The sequence below is a fragment of the Chrysemys picta genome, chromosome 15, assembly GCF_011386835.1.
Source record: "Chrysemys picta bellii isolate R12L10 chromosome 15, ASM1138683v2, whole genome shotgun sequence".
Classification (NCBI taxonomy): domain Eukaryota; kingdom Metazoa; phylum Chordata; order Testudines; family Emydidae; genus Chrysemys; species Chrysemys picta.
The window spans coordinates 20,936,373-20,960,232 of NC_088805.1; the positions used below are offsets into that span (position 1 = coordinate 20,936,373).

The window sequence follows — 23,860 nt, forward strand, 5'->3', positions numbered from 1 at the left end:
TCAGGAAACAGCCATCTTGCCAGTTGTGTTGTATAATGTAAGGGTTGGGGGGGGGGGGGGTTAAGGTTAAACAGCAAATAGGTACTACTAAATTAACTCAATTTAAAAATAAAACAACTTACCTTAGCACACTGGAAATCTCCCATTCCCTGCTCCTTTCAGTGCTGAGAGGCAAGGTCCTCTATCTCAGTCCATTGGGCCCAGTCCAAAAACTAATGGCACAAAATTTCCCACTGAGATATCAACACCATTCACTAACCTGAGATACGGAAAAGATACAGAAAAGGATTGTCTAAGGCGCTGTTCTGAGAATCCATATGTTCTTGTACTGATCTGTACATATTTTGCTGTGTAAGCTCTTACAGCTAATCAGAGTAGTCTTGAAAGCGAGCCCATATGCTGTTCTCAATATTTATCTTAATAGTTACTTTGCCTACCGTCCCTTCTGTTGGTCTTGGCTTTACACTAGACATTGGTACTTTCTGCTCTATTTGCCTTATCTCTGGGTACCCTCAGAGAAGGCCTGGAGTTCCCCAGCTCAGGCTCCCTCTCACTGCTTTGCATTCACTTACTCTCCAATTTCCAGACTTGAACTGACCCTCACATCAGCTCCCTCTAATGGAAATGGTCACCGTGCTTAAAAGGTTGCCGTATTAGAGACCAGGCATCTGCCATATCCTCATTCATTGCCCACCTACTAGTGTTGCAATGCCTTCAACTGCATTATTTATATAACTGTAGCATCTGGGAGCCCCAATCCTGGGCCAGGACCCCACTGTGCTAGGTGCTGTACAAACATAGAATGAAAAGACAGTCCCTGCCCCCAAAGAGCTTACAGTCTCAGTACAGGACAAGAAACAGCTGCTGGATACAGACAGACAGGGGAGCTCCAGGAGACAATAGTGGACAGCATGAAAGGTAGTTGTCTCAGCACGTTAGCTGCGTAACCATGGCCAACATTAGTTATTTTAAGCTGCCAGGATCAGTTCTCAGGAGCAAGAGCACAGCTGGTGAGCTGCTGGATTGAATTTTTAAAAATTTAGAGGTAACTTGAGATTTTTATGTTAGAAATTTTTTTTCCCTTTAACATCCCAATATTAATGGTGGATGCCTATTTGGATTGTTTTTTCCCCCACTAGCCCAGGACTCATCTAATTTGGGGATATCACCCAAAATATCAGTTACAATGTTTTGGCAGAAACAGACATACATCTCACAATCAATGGGTCCAGAAGTGGATACTATAGCAGTTGTGTAATGAGCCTGAATCAAATCTAAAACAAGGACAGGAACCAGCAGGTGGTGCTCTTTTACAACAGAAGAGATCAGAATGTGACTGAAAAAAAAAAAAGAGAGAAAGTGGTTGAGGTAATATCTTTTACTGGCCCAACTTCTCTTGGTGGAAGGTACAGTGCAAGCTTTCAAGCTTCACCAAGCTCCTCTTCAGATCTGGGAAGGAAACAGAAGTTGGTCCAATAAAAGATATTACACCTACCTTGCTTCTCACATAGCCTGGGACCAACACGGCGACACCACCACTTGAAAAAAAACAAAAAGGATGTGGTTATGGTTGTGTGTGTGTCTCTCTCTCTTTAGATGGCTCTGGATGCAACACTTCCTGTGAAAATTATTTGCAATTACCTGCCTCTTGATGCAGTCTGGTGCAACGCCACAGCTCAGCTATTGAACTGCAGGAGTAACTTTGAGACAGACGTGCTTTATACCATTGCCCAGAGAGAGGGAGTGAATAAGGTCACCAGAGGCAGCAGAGAAATCCCGTTGCTCCTACTTGTTAAGGTTTGATTTTCTCAGATCGGGGCGAGTTGCTAGACGGGCAATGGAAAGCCCTTCATTGCAGTGTTGAGGGGACAAAACCAAGACAGGGAAGCTTTGGTTACCGCATGGAGATGAAGGGAGGCAGCTCATGACTTTCACTGAGGCAAATCAATTCCCGATGCTAGAAGGCCTCATGGCAGTGGTTCCGCTACATAGAGGGTGATAGAGGATTGGTAGCCGGATAGGGGGATGAGCCCCCCCCCATTGCATCAGAAAGTCCAATTTCACAGGGTCCCCCTGAGAACCACCATGCGTAGGGCTTGGGGAAGCAGAGCCTATTGATCTCCCACTATACAGTCCCCTGGCCCCTCCAGCCGGAAGCAGCAGGGGCACAAACCTACACATGCCCGAAAGCTGGAGCAGAAGCTACAGAATGGCACAAGGGGCAGAGAATAGGAGCTTTTCCCTTGTTGGCCTTAGAGAATCTCCACAGCAGGCATCAAAACTCAGCCCATGTTCACTGCATCCTGAACTCACTGTTTTGAGGTGGGAGTCCTGTTCCACTTCAGAATGGATGCAAGAACAGCACATTCCCATCACCTCCTTGCCAATCTGTTCCTACCGTATGGAGGACCCAGCCAAACAGCCCTGCCATCTCTGCCAGACAGGTCTCAGCAACCCATGCCACGTCACAGGCCTTAATTTTAATTAGATAATAGAAGGCTGAAATCTGACTAACCACTTATCATGCATCAGATAGGATGAACTGAAGAGCAGTGGAAGGGAACAAATTATTTGCTTCTGCAATTTGCTCTAATCTTTTATTTGGCCGGAGAAATATTATTTATTTGATTTTTAAAGACGGTATAAAGGTTACAAGTTTGTTGTGAATTCCCCTCCCCACCCCAACCTCTCTTCAGACTCACACACTTCAAGGAGTGGACTCTGGCTTCTCTGCTTTAGCACCGGCCTCTTCAGTTTGTCCATTTGGGGTTTTTGAGAGGACAGTGTTTTTAATGTTTAAAATGCATTTTATGCGAGATCAAGGGGATTACTCCTACTGCAGCTCCCCTAGTCCTGTGGAAATTTACCATTTTAACCATAACCAAATTGTTTTGCCTTTGCAATATCTATACAGGGATGGTTAACAACTTGGTATATCAAGATCATAGCTCACATCTGAGACTTATACTAAATCCAGGGATAATTACCTTTCTTTTATACTGTATATTGCCTGACCTTTAACGGCTAATTGTCCAGGAAAAATTAAAAGATCAAACATCCACAATGCTCCAATTCATACGTAATACAGAAGGCAGATTTTGTTTTTTATGTCAGAGGAAATAGACACTGATTCAGCAAACATAAACATGGGCCTAACTTTAAGTCCCGTAGACTTCAAATGGGAAAAAAAAAACCACTTAAACAATGTACTAAGTAGAGATGGATTTAGGCATATGCTTAAGAACTTTGCTGAATTGGGGCCCAACTGGGGATGTAGGGAGAGATTTTATATACTCTTGTCAAAGGGTCTGGCTACACTGCAAAGCAAAACCCTCAGCACTGAGTCTCAGAGCCCAGGTCAATTGACTCAGATTTGCAGGGCTGGGGCTGCGGGGCTAACAATAGGAGTGTAGATGTTTGGGCTTGGACTGGAGGCCCAGGTTCTGAAACCCAGCAAGTGGGGAAGGTCTCAGAGCCTGGGCTCCAGCCCAAGTGGAAATGGCTGTACTGCTATTTTTAGCCCTGTAAGCCTGAGTTAATTGACCAGCGCTCTGAGATTCAGTGCCATGGGTTTTCCTTTGCAGAGTAGACAAACCCAAAGTGTTTAGCTTTGTCTTGATTTCATGTTATTAGAGAGAGAGTTTGCATGCTGGGGGAACAGGGGGAAGTTAGCGCACTCTGGCAGTGGGAAGTACAGCTCTCTTATCTAATCGGGTTAGACATTAGCTGTGGGAGTTTGCCTGCATGCAGGGGTGCACCAGTTTAACATACAGCATGATTCTAAACCAATGCAAAAAGCTAAAGTTGACACTCTTATTTGGACTTATACCAGGCTTACCAGGGTTTAGCTTAAGTTGATTAAGAACAGGTTTAAACTTAATTGAAAATGTATATTGCAGTACATCACACTAGAGCTTGTCAAGTACCAGAAGTTCCCTTCCACAAGAAATTCCTATATTTAAAAAAGAATAGGTCCAATTTGGAATAGAAATGCAACATTTTCTACAAACAGAAAATTTGGAAAAAAATTGTTGACAATATCACTTAATTTCACTTACAATATCACTTACAAAATCAATACAGAGTTCTTTTGATTCATTTCATTTTTCCATATTAAAATGTTAAATATATCCTATATACACAATATTAAATACATAACAATATTTACATTAATTGGAGTAGAATATAAAAATAGAAATGAATCAAATCAACACTGTTGAAACAAAACATTTTGACTTTTCCCCCCATCAAAAAAATTGTCACAATCAACACATTCATTTTGACACAATTGTGTTTTTCAATGGAAAATTGTTGCCAAATTTTCCAACCAGCTCTATCCAGCACAACGGGGCCCAGTTGTCTATGCACTATTGTAATACAAATAACAAGGACAAAATTCTGCTCATTGGGAAAAAAATAATTACATTAAAAATATAGGGAGATCCCTGCAACCAACAGGTCAAAATATTGCTGGTGGGCATTTCTGGTGCACTCACCCAATCCTCCTTTCTAGGAGCACACTGGAGAGGCTATACATCTGACAGACCCTTTGTACACAAAACTACATGGTATCCACCTACAAACGCCCATTTGCATTGCACAGGTTGGGGGCGTTTCCGGTTTAATAGCCACATGCACCTTCTTACACCTTCCTTTGATACTTTGGCCCTCTAAGATTAGTGGAATTTAAACCCTGTCCTTTCCTTTTGGGCTGAACGATAGTGATGGCAGATCTGGTCTGAAGCAATGGCTCCATATTTGTACTTCCAGCCAGTATAATCAGTCTAACCCATACATGTGCCAATATGTGGGAGATGGGCCTGAACACCCTGGAACTCAGGGGAACTGCTCACCCAGAACTGGGCCCATCTCTGATATGCACAGTTAAGACTTCCCTCTGAAACATGCATCCTTGTCGAACCTAACAGACCAGCAGCACAGCTAATTAGCCTGGCTTGAGGACTATACATACTGTCTTCAACTGCAATGCCCAGACAGTTGTCCCAGCGCAGCCTGCTCCTACGTGAATCGCGTACTACTCTCCAAGCCACTTTCTCCTATCCTGTGCCTGACTGTTACGGCTCAGAATCACACATTCAGTAGCGGAGTGCTGCTGGTTACACAGGACTCAACACATGCTAGTTAGGGAGTAATACAGCATTCTATGGCACATCCTGCTGAGAAAGATATGCCCCACGCTGGCTTTGCAGCAAAGGCCTGACTGGAGTGATGTCCCAAATCCCCTGCCCATAAGGAGACCAGATGTCCAAGAAGAGATACGTAGAAGCCCTGCTCAGCAGCTGTATGTGGGCTAGACAGCAAGGGAGCTGCTGCCACCTTTGAGAGAAAAATGCCAAATGATTACATAGATTAGCAATGGTTCTGCTTTGTTCCTCACTGCTTTTAATGGCTGACCCGTTTAATGGCTTTAAGCTCTGCATGGAAGGCTAGGGGTAGGGTGTAAACTTGTGGCACGTGCCTCTCTGTGGAACTTTCAAGTTGAATGTCTTCTCCTTTCATTAACTTGGATGCGTTAAAGCTTTAAGAGACCATTTCAAGTTGAGTGCTCCCTCTAGGTGACACATTTGATCTACAAAGGCAGCCTGTCCAGTCTCATCTGGAAATGAGGCACAGCTGATTAAAGATCCACAGTAACTATATATGAAATGTTACAGGTGTGCCTATTTTATTTTTAATAGTAATACATATGCCACAAAGCAAATATTTTAATATACTTGTAACTCATGCTTACAAAACCCAGTATTAATAGCAAGCAAGTACTCAAGTCAGAAACGCTAGTATTAAGGCTGTACACTTAACCTTAACTCTACCCCTTTGCACTAAAATATGACTCCTATCATAAGAGAAAATCAGTTAATAAAAGATTTTTTAAAAAAATTTTTTAATATAGACAATGATAGTGGAAGTTTCAATATTTCAAGTCTTCAGCCTTGGCTTGATTTTTTTTTAACCTTGAGAAAGTTATTATGGAAGGAATGGTGGCGGATCATCATAGCTGGGGCTGAGCAGCGAGAAGATGGATGGATGGTGAGAGGCTGATCATTGGAAGGTCAGCTGCTGACAGCTCCAAGTTAGTGATGGATCCGGAAGGCTTCTGAAAAGTCTGCGATGATGTCACTGATATTCAGACATGAGTAAATGGATTTACTTTACTTTTTTAACGAGGGCTACAAAACAAGCCATGTGTGACTAAAACAAATTCAGTGGCATTAAAGTGATGAATATTTAGAGCTAAAAGGCCTTTAGAGTCAGATGTTCATAACCACACTCGTTTAGCATAAATATTAAAAAATGGAATGAGAAAGTTTCACCTTCCTAACGCCAAGTGTTAGGAACTTTCAGATTCCTGACTGACCCAGTTTTTCTTTCAACTGGAGCTACTGTAACTCCAGGGGATCTTGATAATAGCTTTCCATGCTTCACAATTAGTGACACTTACCCAAGATCCCTTAATTAAGCCTCCAAGCAACCCATTTTACAGATGGAGAAAGTGAGTCCCACAGGGGTGAAGTGACTGGCCTCAGGGCACAGACAGAGCCTGGAGCAAAACTAGTATTTGAAACTCCCAGGAGGGCCTGGTTCTCAGGCCAGCACTCAGCCCACACCCAACTTTCAGTCCCACATTCATCCCTGCTGGAACCCCCCTGAAGCAAGTGATGAATTTAGCACAGCAAATCCACCAGCGGGGCGCTGAGCTGCTAGAGGTTGGAGGGGTTCACTGTGATAGGCTCATTTCTAATATTTGCTGGATCGTGTGAGGAACAGTAGCCATACATATTTGTACTGCGGTAGAGCCCAAAGGCCCTAGTCAGGCCTGGGGCACGGTTGTGCTGGGCGCTGGACCCACACACAGTAAGGAGACAGCGACAACCCCATGTGTACACTAACCCGAGAGATTTCAGTTCAGCCCCCTGAGGGAGACTGCCTCACAACACTACTGTGCATTTTGCCCTCCTGCTACACACGCCGTCCCCAGCTGGAGAATGACAGACGCTAACTTCCAGGGCTGTCAAGCCAGCACCTATCGACCACACTCCATTCATGGCAGTATATTTAAGGCACACAGAGTCCATTAAAATCCAAGCAGTGGGGTTTGTCTGAATGGTGTTCATTCTCTGCCCACAAAATCCATTTTAGTCTATTGGCCATTCTGCTGCACAATCTCCTGCGACCTGCCTGAACCACCCCTCCGGGTCCCCACCACAAAATCCATCAGTCGTTCAAAGTTCTTCAGCTACTAAGTCTGATCAGTTCCAAGAGCACCATCCATCAGCACAGACCTAAACAGTACGCTTCTAAGGTCAGCTCACTATAAAACTAGCCACAAAGCGTGGTTGAAGGGGAAGGCGGAGAACTATCACTTTTCTGATGGTAGTTTGAAGTAGGTGCTGTGTGGTTAAAATGTGCTTTGATTGAGTTAACTCCCCATTTAAAAAAATGGAGCTTAAAAAGAAGAAGGGATTTGTACATGTAGCTAAAGTTGGAACACTTGAACTTTGTAGCCTCTGGGTTTTCAAACACCCACCTCTTGAGCACTTCCTCGCTGGCACCACCCTCCCTTTGAACTCTGACAGTGGGCTGAACATGTTTTTACAGACGTGTTTACCAGCTAAGAAATATAAAATGGGAACAAAGCCAAATTTGCTGGAGAAATGTCTTGGCTTAAGTTTTTAGACTAAAAAAGCAACAGCTCTAAAATAGCTCATGATTGTCTGAAAGGCCGTGCAATTTACACGACTGTCACCAAAATCCACGGGCCCCTCAAGCGCATTTTTAACACTTTTATAAAACAGAAGCGAGCACTGGTTTCCCTGGTGTTCATCCCTTCCCCTGTGGTTTGCTGCCTATGCACAGAGTCCCATGGACTCAGCAGAAAGTTGTAAAGCGCTGTTTACATGGTTCTTCTCTGAAGTTTGCTTGGCTGGAAGTTTTCCCCACAGTCCTTTAACTCCCCAAAGGGCAGCTTCAAAAGAAAAGCCCCGCCCCAGCCCGTGGTACTTTACAACATGCAAAGACTCTGCTACATACTGGTACAACTCCTCTAATTCGTGCCCTCACCATATCACAGGGAGTTGATGCACATCTCAGCTATCCCACAGAGCAAGGTTTTATACCCATTCAAAATAAATACATGGCTTCCGAGCGTGCCTCAGGATCTACACACGAGGCAGCAATGTATAGAGCGGCTAAGCCAACTGTTATTTCAATGTTTACATGAGCTTTGTTTTGGCTGGAATCGTGGAAGGCTGACCGGGCACACCTACAAAATGCTTGTCAAAACTGTGCCAAGAGAACTTTTTCCCATCTCTTTAAACTACACCAAGAGTTCTCAAACTTCATTGCTCCGTGACCCCCTTCTGACAACAAAAATTACTACACGACCCCAGGAGGGGGGACCAAAGCCTGAGCCCGCCCAAGCTCCACCACCCCAGGGTGGGGGGCAAAGCTGAAGCCCAATGGCTTCATTCCCAGGCCGGGGGCCTGTAACCTGAGCCCTGCCACCCAGGGTGGAAGCCCTCAGACTTTGGCCCCGGGCAGTGGGGCTTGGGCTTCAGCTTCGGCCCGGGGGGTGGCGCTCAGGCTTCAGTCCCAGGCCCCAGCAAGTCTAACACCAGCCCCGGCGACCCCGTTAAAACGGGGTCGCGACCCAGTTTGAGAACCGCTGAACTACACTCTCTCAAGACCATCCTGCGCACTGAGCAATTCTGCTGAGAAAAGCAAGTCCCCGAACGAGTCAGCATAAACGAGAACTTATTCGCTAGCAGCATTTCAAGGAAAAAAACGTTCTCAGTGAGAGCCGGTATGAATCAAATTCCCTTCGGTGGGAAAGGCGGGGGTGGGAGATGGAACGGATAGCATTAAGCAGGGCTGACTAGAAAACAGTAATTGTGCTTCATGAAGAATTTCAAGGTTTAAACTAGCCCCTTTGAATTTTTTAATGAAAAAACACTAGAGATCCAGACTAGCCAAGTGGTTAGGTCACTCACTGGGTATGTCGGAGAGACAGGTTCAAGTATGGCTTTGCAGCAACATCTTTCCATCACAGAGCTCTCTAAATCAGGCAGAGCAGGGACTTGAACCAGGGTCTCCTGCATCTCAGGCACGTGCTCTAAGCATCTGGCTTTAGAATGAAAGATTGAGAATCAGACATGCGCGCTCTTGCTCATACATACACAGGCACGTATGTTTCAGCTTTGATGAACCAGCATATTCTTGAATTACATTTCATCAAACTGTTCCCATAGTTCCTATGTACTACAGCCCACACAAAGAACTAGGTTGCAAAGCCAACCATTCAAAAAATTAGGAAGTGCCAGAATTAAAGATGCCTGTGCAACCTTCATTTACCCCGATGGCATTTCCTAGCTCTGAGTGCTTAACTTTGCAATTTAATAAGGTTCCTTTAATAGAACATTGTGTGTCATTTTCCAACTTTTAAAAAAAGCAAACTGGAAAAAACCCAGAAATTCCTTGATGTGGCCTCCGAGTGATACCCACGTGGGTCATAAGCAGGGGTGGAAAGTTTAGCTCTACCACACAGAGCTCTGTCACTGGAGCTAACTGAGTAACTGATAGCAGCAGGATGTTGTCATCCCCGATGAGAGCCGGCACGAGAAGGGGATGGAGAATACACTTTGCTGCTGGGGTTCACGGAGACTTGCCAACAGCAGAGGAATGGTGAGACTCAGGAATCTTGGATTGCGCTCTGGGGTCTGGACGGGAGTGTGCTCCAGTAGGCACAGACTTTTTAACCCATTCCTTCCAAGTTTGACCCCTTCTACCCCATCCTCTCCAACCTATCTTGTCCCAGTTCCATACTTCTGGCTCCTCATCCCACTCCAATTCTCAAGTAGCTAATCCCAATCTCTACTCCTCAAGATTCTCATCTCAGTCCCCATCTCTTTACACGGCAAGGTCTATTCTCACCCATCAGGACTCCCCATCCCAATTTCCCTATCATTCTCTCCGCAACTCCTTGTTCCCGGGTCTCCTTGCCCAGCCAGTTCCAGTCTCCCACACCCCAACTTCAGTTTCTCTCCCACCCACTCTGCCAGCCTCCAGTTTGTATCTCCTCCCACCAGACTCCTTGTCCCAATCTATTCTCCCTGCCCTTCCTGTCTCCCCATCCTCTCTCTGCATTCAAATCAGGCAGCGTCCTCCACCATGTGTTCATTTAGAACAGAGGTGACACAGGCTCCCTGCTCTCAGTTCTGATGCTTGGCCTTGCAGCAGCTCAGAGCTCCAACTACAGGGAAGTTCTGCTCAGCCCTGGGCTGGAACAGGCCCAGTACAGATGGAACCTTCCATGAATTTAGCTGCAAATCTCTAGCAAGTCTCTACTGAGCATTTGCAAGCTGCAATTTTTCAAAAGCTTATAGCTTGGCCAAATGTGGGCAGATTTTCATGGGAAAGGCAAGAGGCACACCCTTGGCACAAAGGCTACCCCCTGCCAAATTTCAAGACCCTGCTCCAAAGGATGGGGGCACTAGAGCCTCTCAAAGGAAATGTCGACAGAGGTGGTTTTAACATGGGCAAGACAATTAATTTTTCTTGGAAATATCAGAACCTTTTTGGCTGAAATTTCCTCTACCCCCTCCCCAAAATAACAACAAAAACCCCAGCCTAAGCCAGACACCTGGAATAGAAAAGCCGGTAGATCAAGGGAATTTGTTACCATATCAATGAAATAAAGTTTTTTAAACGACCAAAAACCACATTTCTTATAAAAACGCTCAAAATGTAAAACACTACACACAACCCTAGTATTTGGGACATCACCTGACTATGTGCTTCTAACCTGCCCTCAGGCCTCTGAACCACGACATGTAATGTTAGCCTCAAAGTGCAGCAAATTGCTCCAGGATCCCTTAAAATGCAAATATTTAAGCATGGGGGGAAACTTTAGTCCACCAGGACTACTCATATGCATAAAGTTAAGTCCATGTTTAAGTGCTTGCAGGACTGGTGGGATCTAGCTATCATCTGCTTATCACAGGGATTCCTCAGCTGTAAACGGATACTGACCTCCACTGATGAGAAGTGTTCAATAACAGTGAGGTATTATTAACGTTAATGCTACCAACTAAGTGATACTGGAGAACGGATACGCAATCATGGACAATTTCAAATCAGTTTTATTTTCTTAAATCAGTGTTATACAATTTAAAGCCCCCAAAAAGTCACACAAAACACAAATTAAAAAAAAAAGTTGACAATCGAGCATTACCTTATAAAGAATATCATACACTTTCTCACAAACCTGAAGATACGTGTTATTAGATTGAGGTTTCTTGAAATCTATTTAAGACGCTACGTACAAACGCTGCAACAAGTAACAAACCCATAACGATAGTGAATAGACTAGACTAGCAATTTCAAATTTTCTTTTCTTTTTTGCATTCCTTATTGTCTACAAAGCAATAAATACTATTTTTACCAAAAAAAAAAAAAAAAAGTTGGATTCACGCTACATGCATTTAGATAACAAATAAAGTCACCAAAGTGATGGCAAAAGAAATCATCTGTCTTTTTTTGTTTTGTCTTTTTCTCATTGTTTATTTATTTTTTAAATCCGAGCACAGTGGTTAAGTTTCAAGTATTGAGAAAATATATGTAATATGTACACACACACACACACACATATATATTTATTTATATATTGGTTGAAGATCTGTAAACCACTTTTTTTTGGAGCAATATATATTTATATACGTTGAATGTGGCCAAATTTGATACGTTCAAGTAATTAAGTACAGCTGGAAGGTTAGTGCTGAGCTTGTCATGAATACGGATCGTACACCTGTGGCATAAACACGAATCCTGGGATGCAACTGACTAAAACTTGGCAATAAGCGATTAAGTTTGTGGGGTATCCATGGCATTCAGTGTGAAAAGCACACGTCTGCTGGGAAGTCTGTCCTGGCTTACTGTTTCCACACTGCATCCAGGTGAACGTACTGCACTCGTAGCATAGCCTATTGCAGGACTGGTGGCGATCCTTTCCAAAGTGGTCTGCTTCTTGTTTAACATCTCCAGCCACAGGTTTGTTTCTATTTTAGGAATAGGCGCACACAGCCACCGCAGCAGCAGGCTGTGAATGAATGAAACAATGAAGACCTGATACTGAAGTGACACCTCACGTAATCAAACTCCCCTGGAAAGGGGCGGGGGTTTATTTACTTTTGTGTTCTGCCACGAGAAGCGTCCATCTTACCACAGACGAAGCTGGTTCACACGTCAGAGTTGTTCCTTGCATAATATTTTTTCCAAAGAGTGTCATACAAAAACGTGCAAAAAATTACAGTGGCAGAAAGAGAGAGAGAAGTAATGAATATTTAACCACTATGTGCAAAATGTCCTTAAATCCCAAAAGCTAAGCCCAAAGTTCGCATTTCGTCCACGGAGGTTACTTTTTCCACTCAGCGCTAACAAAATACTGCCATGACTCTGATAAATTAAAACACGCCCGTGCACACACGCACACACACACAGGCAGCCAGATTTCCCCTCACACTCACACTCGCAGCATCCAAGCCACAACAGGTCTTCAACCGCCCACACCCACAGGCCTGTTTGGCTACACAGTCTCTTAAAAAGAAATGCTGAAGGTAACTGAACACTAAAAGGGTTGGTTGGTTTTATAAAAATTAAGCAGCAAAACAATAAAAAAAATGCATTTTCGGTTGTAAATATTTAAGATCTCAATGTCTGTTCTTGAGCTCTTAAAAACCATGGAGCTTTGTACTGACGGTCCTTAAAAAGAACATTTAAATAAAAAAAAACCTCTTGGTACTGCAGGATTTCAAGTCAGCTTTGCCTGGCACGGAGGGGAACAGCACATGGACCGTGTGACTGCTGTTTGCTGCACATGCACAAGATACAGTACAGTTAAATACATACAGTGACACACACTCAATATATTGAGACATATTCGCCTGAGGAATATGTATTCATATAGATACACACACGTAGTGCAATAAAACAACGAGGAACAAAAGAACAGCATGCCCAGCAGTCGTGAAGTTCTGGGGTCACCGTGCGATGCAAAGTCAACTTGTCAAAGTTCCCATAGTGTGTAAAGTGCTTCTTTGATTCACAAAGTTAGTGTTTTCGGAGGGCAGTGGGGGGAAGGGTTATCTAACCAACAGATGAAAGTAGGACAGCATGGGCGCCACCTCCTGTTGGATATGTACCGATGGGCCAAGCTGTGCAGTCAAGGGTCTAGGATACTGACCCCACAGGGGGAAAAACCATCAGGGCTTCTTGTAACCCTAGAGTTGTTTTTAAATATATATACACAACTTTCTTGTCCTTGGTTGCTCCCCGTCCAGGTAGGGATGTGACCCGCCTCCTCATGCTTGGTACAGGGGAGCCTCCTCGGTGGTGACACGGTTCCAGCGTTGCTCGGGAAGTCTTTCGGAAGGTTGCAGCTGTCTTCAGCAACGCTCCAGAAAAAGAGATCCAGCTCCCCCACCTTACTCCTCTCCGCCACACAGGAAGTGCTCCGTGGCAGGATATATACAAGAAGGGCGAGTGTGGAGAGGGAGCAGCTGCAGGTCAACAGCAAGTTCCTGAGTGCTTGGCTTGAGCGGGGACGGGGAAAGTATGCAACTGGCCTGGAATTCTACCCTTCTTAATTCACTGAACAGTCCACCTGAAACTTCCTGCTAACAGTTCAGCACATCCACTGCCAGCAATGGATGCAGCACTAAAATACTCCGGCTCGGAGCAGGAGGGCAAGGCAGCAGCCTTGTCCTTTGAAGTGGAAGTGGGAGGAAGGGAAATTCTATCCTTCGCCCCCTCCACAGAGAGGGAAAAACCCTGCATCTCTCCTCTGTCTTCCCCCAGTTTATATGGTGGGGAAGTGCTTGCGATCGCTGCTGTCATATGTCCCCCAAAAGAGAATCCAAATCCCTACTGCGGAAAACCTTCCTGACGATTACAAGTAAGATCAAGCAGTTTGTCTTCCAGGCTCCCCACAGCCAGGGTCCTCCTCCACCACTGCAGCAGGCCATCGGAAACGGAACGTGATCTGCTGGCGTGAGGTTTGCGGCGAGCAGCACTTTTAAAATCACGCACAGATCCCCGATAACAGAGCCGACAGCCGGCGTTCAATACACATCTTACCTGTCCGAGAGAAAGGACACAGGAAATCAGTCTCTTGGCCTCCAGCAATATTAAAGCTAACAAAATAAGGAGACATATACACTATCAGATCCTCAGCCGATGTTAATGGGTGCAGCTCTGTTAAGTCAATGGAGTTACAGCAGCTGAGTACCTGACTCAAAACGTCCTCATGCATAGAGGAGCATGAGAAGTGGGAATCATTAGAGACTCCAGAGAACAGTACTTTGGACACTGTCCCTCATAGGGACGTTGAGTTCTCAGAAAGAAAGGGCCCTAATTTGCCTCTAAAATCAGTGGGGTGGTAACTATTTAAATCAAGGAAGTGGTTTACGCCAGTAGTGAGGATGGCTCAAGATCTCAACCATATTTGCCAAGGCCCAATCTGGGACACAAAGAAATCAGGGTCTGATCAGACCCTTATGGAGGCAGGAAGTTCAAAGTTAGGTGGGATTAATTCCTAAAGCTTCAGGCTCAAGATTCTGAATTCCTGATGTAAATAATTAATACTGGTAGGTGTGTGTAGCTGGGCTGTACATTTGGATCTAAATTACAGCCGGTCACACACTAACAAGAGACGCAAGAGAGATTGTCTCATTCAGGAAGCTGTGAAATAAATTGGGTTAAAGAACATATGCAGTGTTGTTGTAGCTGTGTTGGTCCCAGGATTTTAGAGAGACAAGGGGTGAGGTAATATCTTTTATTGGGCCAACTTCTGTTGGAGAGAGAGCGCAGCTTTCTGGGACTATGACTACATCACAAATTAATTCGGTATAACTTGCGTTGCTCAGGGGTGCGAATAATCCACTCCCCTGAGCAACGCAAGTTATACCAGTGGTTTTCAAACTTTTTTTCTGGCAAGTCTGGAGCCAGTGCTCAGGGGAGGGAAAGAGCATGGAGCCCTGTGGCCTCCCTGCCTAGGAGCCGGACCTGCTACTGGGGCGCAGCGCGGTGTCAGAACAAGTAAGGACTAGCATGCCTTAGCCGGGCAGCACCACCAATGGGACTTTTAATGGCCCGGTCGGCAGTGCTGACCTGGGTCGCAACCTGCGGTTTGAAAACCACTGAGTTATGCCATCCTAAGTGCCGGTGTAGACAGCGCTATGTCGGTGGGAGAGCTTCTCCCGCCAACAGCTTTAGCTACCGCCTCTCCTGTCGGCTTAGAGCGTCTTCATCAGAAGCGCTACAGTGGCGCAGCGGCAGCGGTGCAGCTGTGCCGCTGTAACGGACGTAGTGTAGACATAGCCTCAGTTTTAAAAAAAGTTAGTGACTAGATCTCTGTTGGGGAGAGGTGTCTTTCAGGTGGATTAGCCAGCGAGCTATGTCTCTGAATAAGTGATACGCTTGAGACTTGATGAGAAGTGTCTGCAACGCCATAGCATTCCTTAATAATCCAGTCAGTGCCTACCATGCACTGTTAAAGCAGCAGTCCCCCCCCACCCCGTGCCTTTATTACCACTTCAGATCAGCCGTTAAAGTTATTATTTAACTGACTGATTGCTTGCGGGCTGGAATTCTCTTCTTCCTTAAGGTATCTAGCGTCACTGAACACCTAGGTGCTGATTAGGACAATGGCACCGCCCCTGCTGAGGAACAGGTGCAATCTAACTGGCAATTTTTGTGCCTCCAGGGGAAGTGTGTAGTTGGTGGCTGTGCAATTCCCCTGCCGGGAAGCCAGCTATAATGGTTTTGCCATTGCAGTTAAGTTGCCAGATTTAGCTCTGGTGAAAGCACAGGCAGAGTTGAATTTAACCCACTCTCTTGCTTTTTGACATGGTACTAATTAGACTTTCCCCGCTGCCCTGGTGTGCCGAGGCAGGTTCTGTAACTGAGCCATACTGACCAAGGGCAGAGAGAACGGGCTCTGTGTCCACGCTAGCTCAGTGCTCTCAGAATGACACCCAACCCTCCGGCCAGTGGGACGGAGTGTCCGCTCACAAGGACAGGGGAAGGGTGCTAACTGGGAGGGGTCTGTTTGTCCTGGGGTGGGAAAACTAAGAGGGCCGGTTTGTTCTCTGAAGGATAAGACGAGACTGGGGGGGGGGGCGCAAAGAGACTGGGGGGAAGGGGCCACAAGGAGGTCAGAGTTCAGATTTCAGCATCGACTGCTGATGAACAAAACCTGCCTGCCACGGTCTCAGCCATTACGGGCTCCATGGTTAATGGAGGGGAGGGAGGATTTGGCAAAGGGTTCACAAGCTGACCCGGGGTGTGTCCGCACTGCAGTCGGAGGTCTGATCGCAGCGTGGCTGCTGCATCATTACTGCTGCTTTTAGCGGCACTAGCGTGATCAAAGCTAGCTTGGGTGTAACCGACACGAGCTGCAATCACACCTCTGCCTGCGGGGGGACGTACCCTTAGACGTTCATTCGGAAGAGCTGCCGCAGCCCTGATTGTGTCAGGCAGCGACCTTCACGCAACAGCTACTGCCGGTTTGCTGTCCCGAGTGACCAGACTAACCGTCCCACCTGGGAACCAAACCCACAGCTTCGCTTCTGCCAGACTCATGTCCTGAGCCAGCTCCTTCACACAGCATTACAGCCCTAGCAATCTCTCTGCCGGGGCGGCAGGTCCTTACGGCAGCGTCCTGCTGCTCTGTAAGCGGGAGGCAGGTGGCTGAGCAATGAAGGAGTTATTCCAAACAAAGACATTTTTGGTGCGTCTACAAGAACTTAGTCCTGGTGGAAGGAACCCTGGAGACGGAGACTCTGGATCCACCAATGGAAAAATACACAGGGCTCTAGTAAGAAACTGAGTGCCCAGCTGCTCACATTTATTGATGTTCTCGATGTCCCCCTGCTCCGTTATGATGTTCAAGAGCCCCTCCATCAGCAGCAGAGCCTTCTGGTACCTCTGTGCGCAGTCCTCCCTGTGATGGAACATCTCGTCCAGGGCTGCAGACTGCACCTGTGTGCAGAAGCCCCCCCGCATTATTCTGTGCAGCATGAGGGTAGCATTGAGGGCAGCATTGACAGCAGGGGCAGTATTGAGGCTGCACCATCACGCCACGCTCAGCAGCATGTGCACCGAGAGCTGGGCGCCATTTCATAATCGTTTATTCACCCCAAAACACCGTTTCGGTCAATCCAAACCCATCCACGAATTTGTGCCGAGTTTGCCGAATGGTTTCGAGGGGACCGAAACATCGAACTGGCTCGATTTCAACTGGCGTTGAAAAGAAATGTTTTGTTTCAATGTCACCAACGCATTTCGGGCCGGAGCTACAAAACGGCCGGAGGAGGAGGACAGCACAGTGGCAATTCAGAGCCACAACGAACGGCCACGGGGCCAGCAAAAGAGAGTCAGAATGACTCTAGAGCCCCGTGGTTACAGCACCCACCTAGGATGTGGGAGACCCACATTCAAGTTCCCACTGCCATAACTGTGTCATGGTTTTTTAACAAAAAGTGGAACAGCTTCACCGAGAGAGAGGAATGCCTGCCTCAGAATGCCCCATAGCTCAGTGGCTTGGGTACTCCTCCTAGAACGGGGGAGATGCAAGTTCTGATCCCTTCTCCACATCAGGCAGAGAGGGGAATTGATCCTAGGTCTTCCCACATCCCAGGTGAGTGCCCTAACCACTGGGCTAAAAGCAGGGCACCATCGCCACTCCATGCTTAGTCCTCTTTTGCTTTTGTTAAAATGTCCCAGATCAAAATGAAGAATTTCGAGTCGTGGTCAAACAAAATGTTTCATTCAACTCAACTCTAAATGTTTTCTGACTTTTCAATTCGCTAAACATTTGTTTTTGGTTTATCCCAAAATGAAACATTTGTCTGATTTTTCTGAATTGCCAGCAACTGAAAAATCCATTATTCACTCAGCGCTACGTATGTCCCTTCCCGGCCCTCCAACGCGCAACGAGCCAGGCGTGAAAACAACCTGCCAGAACCCTGTATGTGAGCTATGACCAGTCATGCTGAGCCATGATGCATGCTGGACATTGCTCCTACAGGGCTGCGAGATCTTTACCATCTGCACGGCGTAGCTGAAAATGAGCTTCTCTGCTGTGATGCTGTTGATCCGATCCATGAGCTTCTGTTTATCCAAGAAGAATCTCTGGAGTCTCATGTTCAGAGAATGGCAGGCCGACACGCTGGATTTATAAAGTTCGTTCAGCTTCTTCACAACTAGGGCAAAAGAAACAAAAAATGTTCCTCTCCACTTCCTGCTTTGCCTCTTTCACCTACTCCCCACGCTCCTTGGAGGAGTGTCTCAAAGGTGCTTTGTTTAACGCAAAGCTTCAGCCGTTCAGCAGCATACAGACTGGGACATACCCGTCACTATCATGGGCTTTGACTTAGCCTCGTGCAGTAGCTTCAAGGCTCTTATATGGAGATACCCACACATGCTTCTAGTTCCCCTGCCACCAGCTCTAGTTTCGTTTCTTTTAGCTGAAACAAGGTTTAGGCCAGGGGTTCTCAAACTGGGGGTCGGGACCCCTCAGGGGGGTCACGAGGTTATTACAGGGGGGGATGCAAGCTGTCAGCCTCCACTCTAAACCCCGCTTTGCCTGCAGCATTTATAATGGTGTTAATTATATTAAAAAGTGTTCTTAATTTATATGGGGTTGGGGGGGTCACACTCAGAGGCTTGCTATGTGAAAGGGGTCACCAGTACAAAAGTTTGCGAACCACTGGTTTAGGCAATTCAATGTGTGCACTTTGCCTCACACGCCACTGGGAACAGCAAACACTCCAGAAATGGAGCCTCTCTGATCCGATGGCTGGTGGCGTGATGCAAACTTGCCTCACCTATGGTAGCTGATGGAGCCTACAATGCCAAGAGTGGTTGAAGCAATGGAGTGGAGCAGGGATATATCAATGATTTGCTGAGCAGCACTTTGCTCCCTGCCAGGTGAGCCTGACCTCCCTTCCGGCAGGGCAGCTAGGATTTTAAGGCTCCAGGACTGCGTGATGGAGAAGAGCAAGAAGAATTTATGTAAACGTTACTGTACGTGGCCAGCAAGCACAATCCAAAAGGGTGTTCAACGAAGCAAGAGACTGAGCCGCTTTTAGTAGCGCGGATACACGTCCTAGACTAACCAGGAGATTTTTCGAAGGCACACAGGTTAGCCTGCAGAGCTAATGGGACTTGGTGCCGTTGAAGGTCTCCCCCTAATGCCTACATTCAACTTTACAAGTTAAAAAGGGACTGTTCATCACAAAGTAGTGTGTCTTTCAAACTGCTCTCACTTCCTCATTTACTTTGAGACCCTGAATTCTAAGCAGTGCTTCGTGGGGAGAGAAGGAAGAATGGAATAGCTTGCCTAATTCCCAATGCATTTTGGTGAAAGCGCAGCTATACATCTAGAGGCTACAATCTGCAAGGTACCTAACAAGCATCTGGGAAAAGAGAGGTTAAGACTTCTCTATAAATGCTCAGAACAATTTGTTATTCAGGCTACAAGGACAGCCATAGCCTTGGCTGGCCACAGCTTCTGCAAACTCATTCCAATTCTCCCTGAATATGTTCTACTTCAGAGTTTGGAGACTAGTCTCAGAAGCTCATCCTCGGTTCTTAGAGAGCCCGGTGGATGACCTGAGTGGCACCAGGCAGTGTATGATGTACAGTAACGTACAGCGGATTTGGCACTCTGAAAGCTTCAGCCTCGGTCATCTTCTCTTTCAAGGGGGAAGTTAAGAGTCAGTTACAGAAAATCCACGGAGTGGAGTAAAATTCCAGCCACCGGGATTTACTGATGCCGTATTTCCTTTGGCCACTGCCCTATGCCTGAACAAAACCCAGTGCAGCTAGAGTCACTGAGCAGGGAGAGCTGAGCGCTACGGCCTCTGCGGGGAAACTGCTCTGCAAAGGCTAATTTGCACCCAGGGGCTTTCTGAACCTTTCAGCCACTAAACAGGAGAAGGTTTTCTAAGTGGCAAGGAGGAGACGTAGCGGCGTGACTTTCCATTTACACGAGTGGAAATTGTGTAGCTAAGTCCCTGCATTGGCCACTGCAGAAAGAGAGGGTGTACAGTTATTGACAACACACCTCCTAATGCAGAGAGGTGATTTTCAAAGGCACGAAGCACATTTAGATGGCAGCCAATGGGAGATGGGAGTCTTATTGCCCTTGGTGCCTTTGAAAGACTCCCCCAATAGCATCCCAATGCTAAGAAAAACCCAGCCACTAGCCTTGTACTGACTAGTGGCCGCCTTGTGCGATGGCCAGAGACGCGTAACACGTCAGAACCAATGGAAGGCCACAACAGGCTGATAAACGGCTTCCTATGTTGCCATTGGGTATTGTTACTTCCTGTTTTTTTGTTTCACTTGAAAGTCACGATTGCCAAGAAATGACTCAACTTGCCAAGTAAGCACGCATTACGAATACACACAGCATGTAATTAAGTTGCACCCCCATCACGTATAATTAAGCACCTGTGTATAGAGATGTGCCGAGATATTCAGATCAGATGCCTTCTTTCTAACTGCAGGGAGGATTCATACAGCGGCACGAGGGAGAACCTGGGTTCTTGCATAAACTGAATGTCACGTAAACTGAATGTCACGGGAGGAACAGGTTCTTTGAGGTGTATGAAAAGCATCCCTGAGGATGCCAGCAATGCCAGGAGGCTCATGTGCGGATAACTTTGCAAACCGAACGTACTACTTGGGAGAAGGTGGGGGAAGAGAGGAGGCAGGCTGCTGGCACAGAGTGGGGCTGCGTGTGCGCGCTGGCAGAGGGTGGCAGCGTGTAAGGAAACTGCCAGCACAGGTGGGTGGAGCGGGGCAGAGGAGTGCGAGGAAGGCTGACTACATGCATCAGTGGCGCTCACTATTGAGTGTGAGGCCACTAGCCGAGTTCAGTGGCGATGGCTCATATATGTGGATGGGGGAAGGGGCAGGCGTGTGCACGCATGTGTAAAAGCTGCTCCTCTGGGAGCTCCAAAGAGGAGGCAGCTGGTTATCCACGCAAGTGATCCCAGACAGCCTGCACTGTGTTCACCTGGGGCACCCAGTATATAAGAGAGGGTCGGAACTGGCTAGCAGGATGAACTCAGCACTCTGCTCTTACTGCTGAAGTCTCAAGGCAATGCAGCGGGGGGGGGACACAACAGCCTCATTCCAAGCTCCTTTCCACAGCTCCGGCATTCCAGACAGGTCCCTTGTACTTGTGCTCAGGGGCCCTTACCTTGTTTGACAGTGGAGGAGAGGCACAGCTTGCCTGCCTTGATCTGTTCTATGGCCGTCTGCAGGCCCGAGGACAGCAGCTCCGCTACTTTCAGGTACAGTACCAGCTGCTCTGCATAGCTGCAAAGGAAGCACATTTCAGTGCAAGCAGATCAATGGGCTGGTCGGTGTATTTATAGCACGACCTCTACAATAAGTGTCCCAGAGTGCTTTCCAAATGCACACACCAGGCACGTGGCAGAGAGAAGCAACGCACAGCAGCTAGGGTGGTTTTGGGAAAAGGTCAAGGAATCCTGGCTTCCCCCCGGGCCTTACCTCCATTCCCTGCTGAGAAGGCTGATCTGGTCAGCCACCACGCTCTCCTGAAGCTGGTACTCAGAAGCCACCGAGCTGCTCATCTCGCTGGTGCTCCCTTTGATGGTGGCGATTTCCATCACATAGTGGACGAAGGCAAGCATGAAGCGCAGGCTGCGCAGGATGTCCGTGTGCTCTTGCTGGAGAAGGAAACACCAACACAGAGGTTACGTGTAGGATGCAGCGTGTGAGGGAGGCAGGACACATTAGCAACAGTGCCAGCACACGGAGGACTCATCACTGGGTTATGAAAGCAGAAGCTGAGGATGTAATTCTTCCAAGGAGCTGTTGTTGTGTCTGGGCATGAAATCCCTGCACTTGGACCCAAGCCCAGACACCAATCCTCCTCCTTCACAGATTAACGGAGCACAGCTTCAGGCCACCAGTTTACAAGCAGTTCCCCAGAGAAGCTGGTGAGCCAGGCTCCCAGTAACAGGCTAATCTTCCAATAGGAGTTTTCCTCTCTGTGTGACTGCTTAGGAATCCATCAAAGCCGAGGGGAGTTTCTGTGAAGCCTAATGCTTCTCGCTGTCACTGGGGCAAGCAATGGAGTGATTGAGAGCAGAGCTGGGCACATCCGGAAGTAACTAGCTTGAATGCCTATGTATGTAAACCCCACAAAGGCTGTCAATACAACACAACACCCCACTCCTTAGAGTCTTCAGTCTGAGTCGACACCGTCACGGAACCAATGTCTCCAGAGTTGCTTCCTATTTCAGGTCAGGAGTGAGGCCTGCTGACAGGGCAAACTTGTCCCACTGCTGCCTGAGCGCCTGTTCGGTGGGTGAACCGTGGCCTTTGGCCTCCTGGCTCTCGATCCAGCACCTGGAGCTACGAGGCACCTGCATTTAATAGGGGGAAGAAACCCCACAGCAATGGGCTCAGCTCAGAGGGGCACTTCCCCATTTCTTGGGGCGTTTTACTTAATAAACCCTGCCCAGGATAGCCTGAAGGCTAACTACTCATAGGACCTGCAGTAACTATTGGCTCTTTGAGGTGACTATAAAACCTGTTAGAACTTCTCGCTGGAACTCCTCGTGGAACTCCCTTTGTGGTATTTTCTATCAAAATGATTGGAAGAGCTAGCAGGTCTGTCATGCATTCAATGGATGCATGCAGTGTCGTAGTCGTGTGGGTCCCAGGATATTGGAGAGACAAGGTGGGGGAGGGGCCTATAAAAAGACATCACCTCACCCACCTTGTCTCTCTATTCATACAATGGGTCAGTCCTTCTCTCAAAGCGGCAGGTTAATGCCCTTTAGTCTATGAGTTATGGGCAGCCATCAAAGGGAGAAATACATCCTTCATATTGAGCAACCAATTCTATAGCTTTCTTTATCCACGCATCAGTTCAGCTTGATGGTTCAGGGGTTTCATACGTACATGGCCTCCATAGCACCTCAAAATCTCCAGTGTCTTTACCCTCACAATACCCCTGTGAAGTAGGGAAGTGCTATTATCTCAATTTTACAGATGGGGAACTGTGGCAAAGAGAGATTAAGTGACTTGCCCAAGGTCACATATGATGGAACAGGAATTGAAACCGAGTCTCCCAACCGCCAGGTTAGCACCCTACTCAGTGGACCTTCCTTTCTCTCTACCCATAAAGAGCCTATGGTACTTTCCAGCCCTGCCATCAGTAATCATTCAGAACCTCTCCTGCCCCAGTCCCCAATATGTACTTTGTTTTAGCACTGCACATCAAACTTTTAAATATAGTCCTGAATTTGTCTCGTTTTCCCCTAAAGGAACTTTTTCAAAGAAAAAACATCCACTTACTTTTTACAACAAAACCTGAGATAAATAATAGGTTTCAAAATGCCAACATTTCAGTGTGCTGTAAAAACGTCAGCAGAAAGCATCTGTGTGGAAAATTTGCCAGGTTGGCATTCCGGACAGATTCACAGGGCACAAAAGGGGTTACAAATAAGCCAAAAAAGCTGGGTGCCAGGGAGGTTTTGCAACATGCGAATGGATTATTAAAGCCTGCATTCAGCAGAAATGAGGACCAAACCAAAATGACTCACTGCGGACATTTGAAGCAGAACTGCACAGCATTAACAAGATCAAGCTGACATTTCCTTGGGAAGATTCTGTTCAGGCCTACAGAGGAGGAGTGGCTGCCACATTCCCATGCTTCTGGGGCTCTTAAGGTGGCAGGAAGTTCAGTTAACTCCCACACAACATGGATCACATCCATGTTAAAATCTCAGCCCCACGGCTC

General features: G+C 46.8%; 1 protein-coding gene across 8 annotated transcripts in view; it reads right to left on the reverse strand.

The window, feature by feature from the left end:
• Positions 1-236: 236 nt before the first annotated feature.
• The window catches only part of ULK1 (unc-51 like autophagy activating kinase 1), a 112,764-nt gene continuing 89,140 nt past the window's right edge, over positions 237-23,860 (reverse strand). For 4 of the 8 annotated variants that reach the window (XM_065568567.1, XM_065568564.1, XM_065568565.1 and 1 more), the window contains 5 exons: positions 21,598-21,776; positions 21,284-21,402; positions 18,118-18,275; positions 16,917-17,052; positions 11,139-14,204 (listed from right to left, as the gene is read on the reverse strand). In XM_065568567.1, the coding sequence (XP_065424639.1) occupies positions 13,936-14,204; positions 16,917-17,052; positions 18,118-18,275; positions 21,284-21,402; positions 21,598-21,776 (861 nt within the window). In that variant the 3' untranslated portion in view covers positions 11,139-13,935. Of the gene's footprint in view, positions 260-11,138; positions 14,205-16,916; positions 17,053-18,117; positions 18,276-21,283; positions 21,403-21,597; positions 21,777-23,860 lie in introns of those variants that run through there. The other 4 variants (XM_065568570.1, XM_065568569.1, XM_065568568.1 and 1 more) reach the window with 2 other exon arrangements.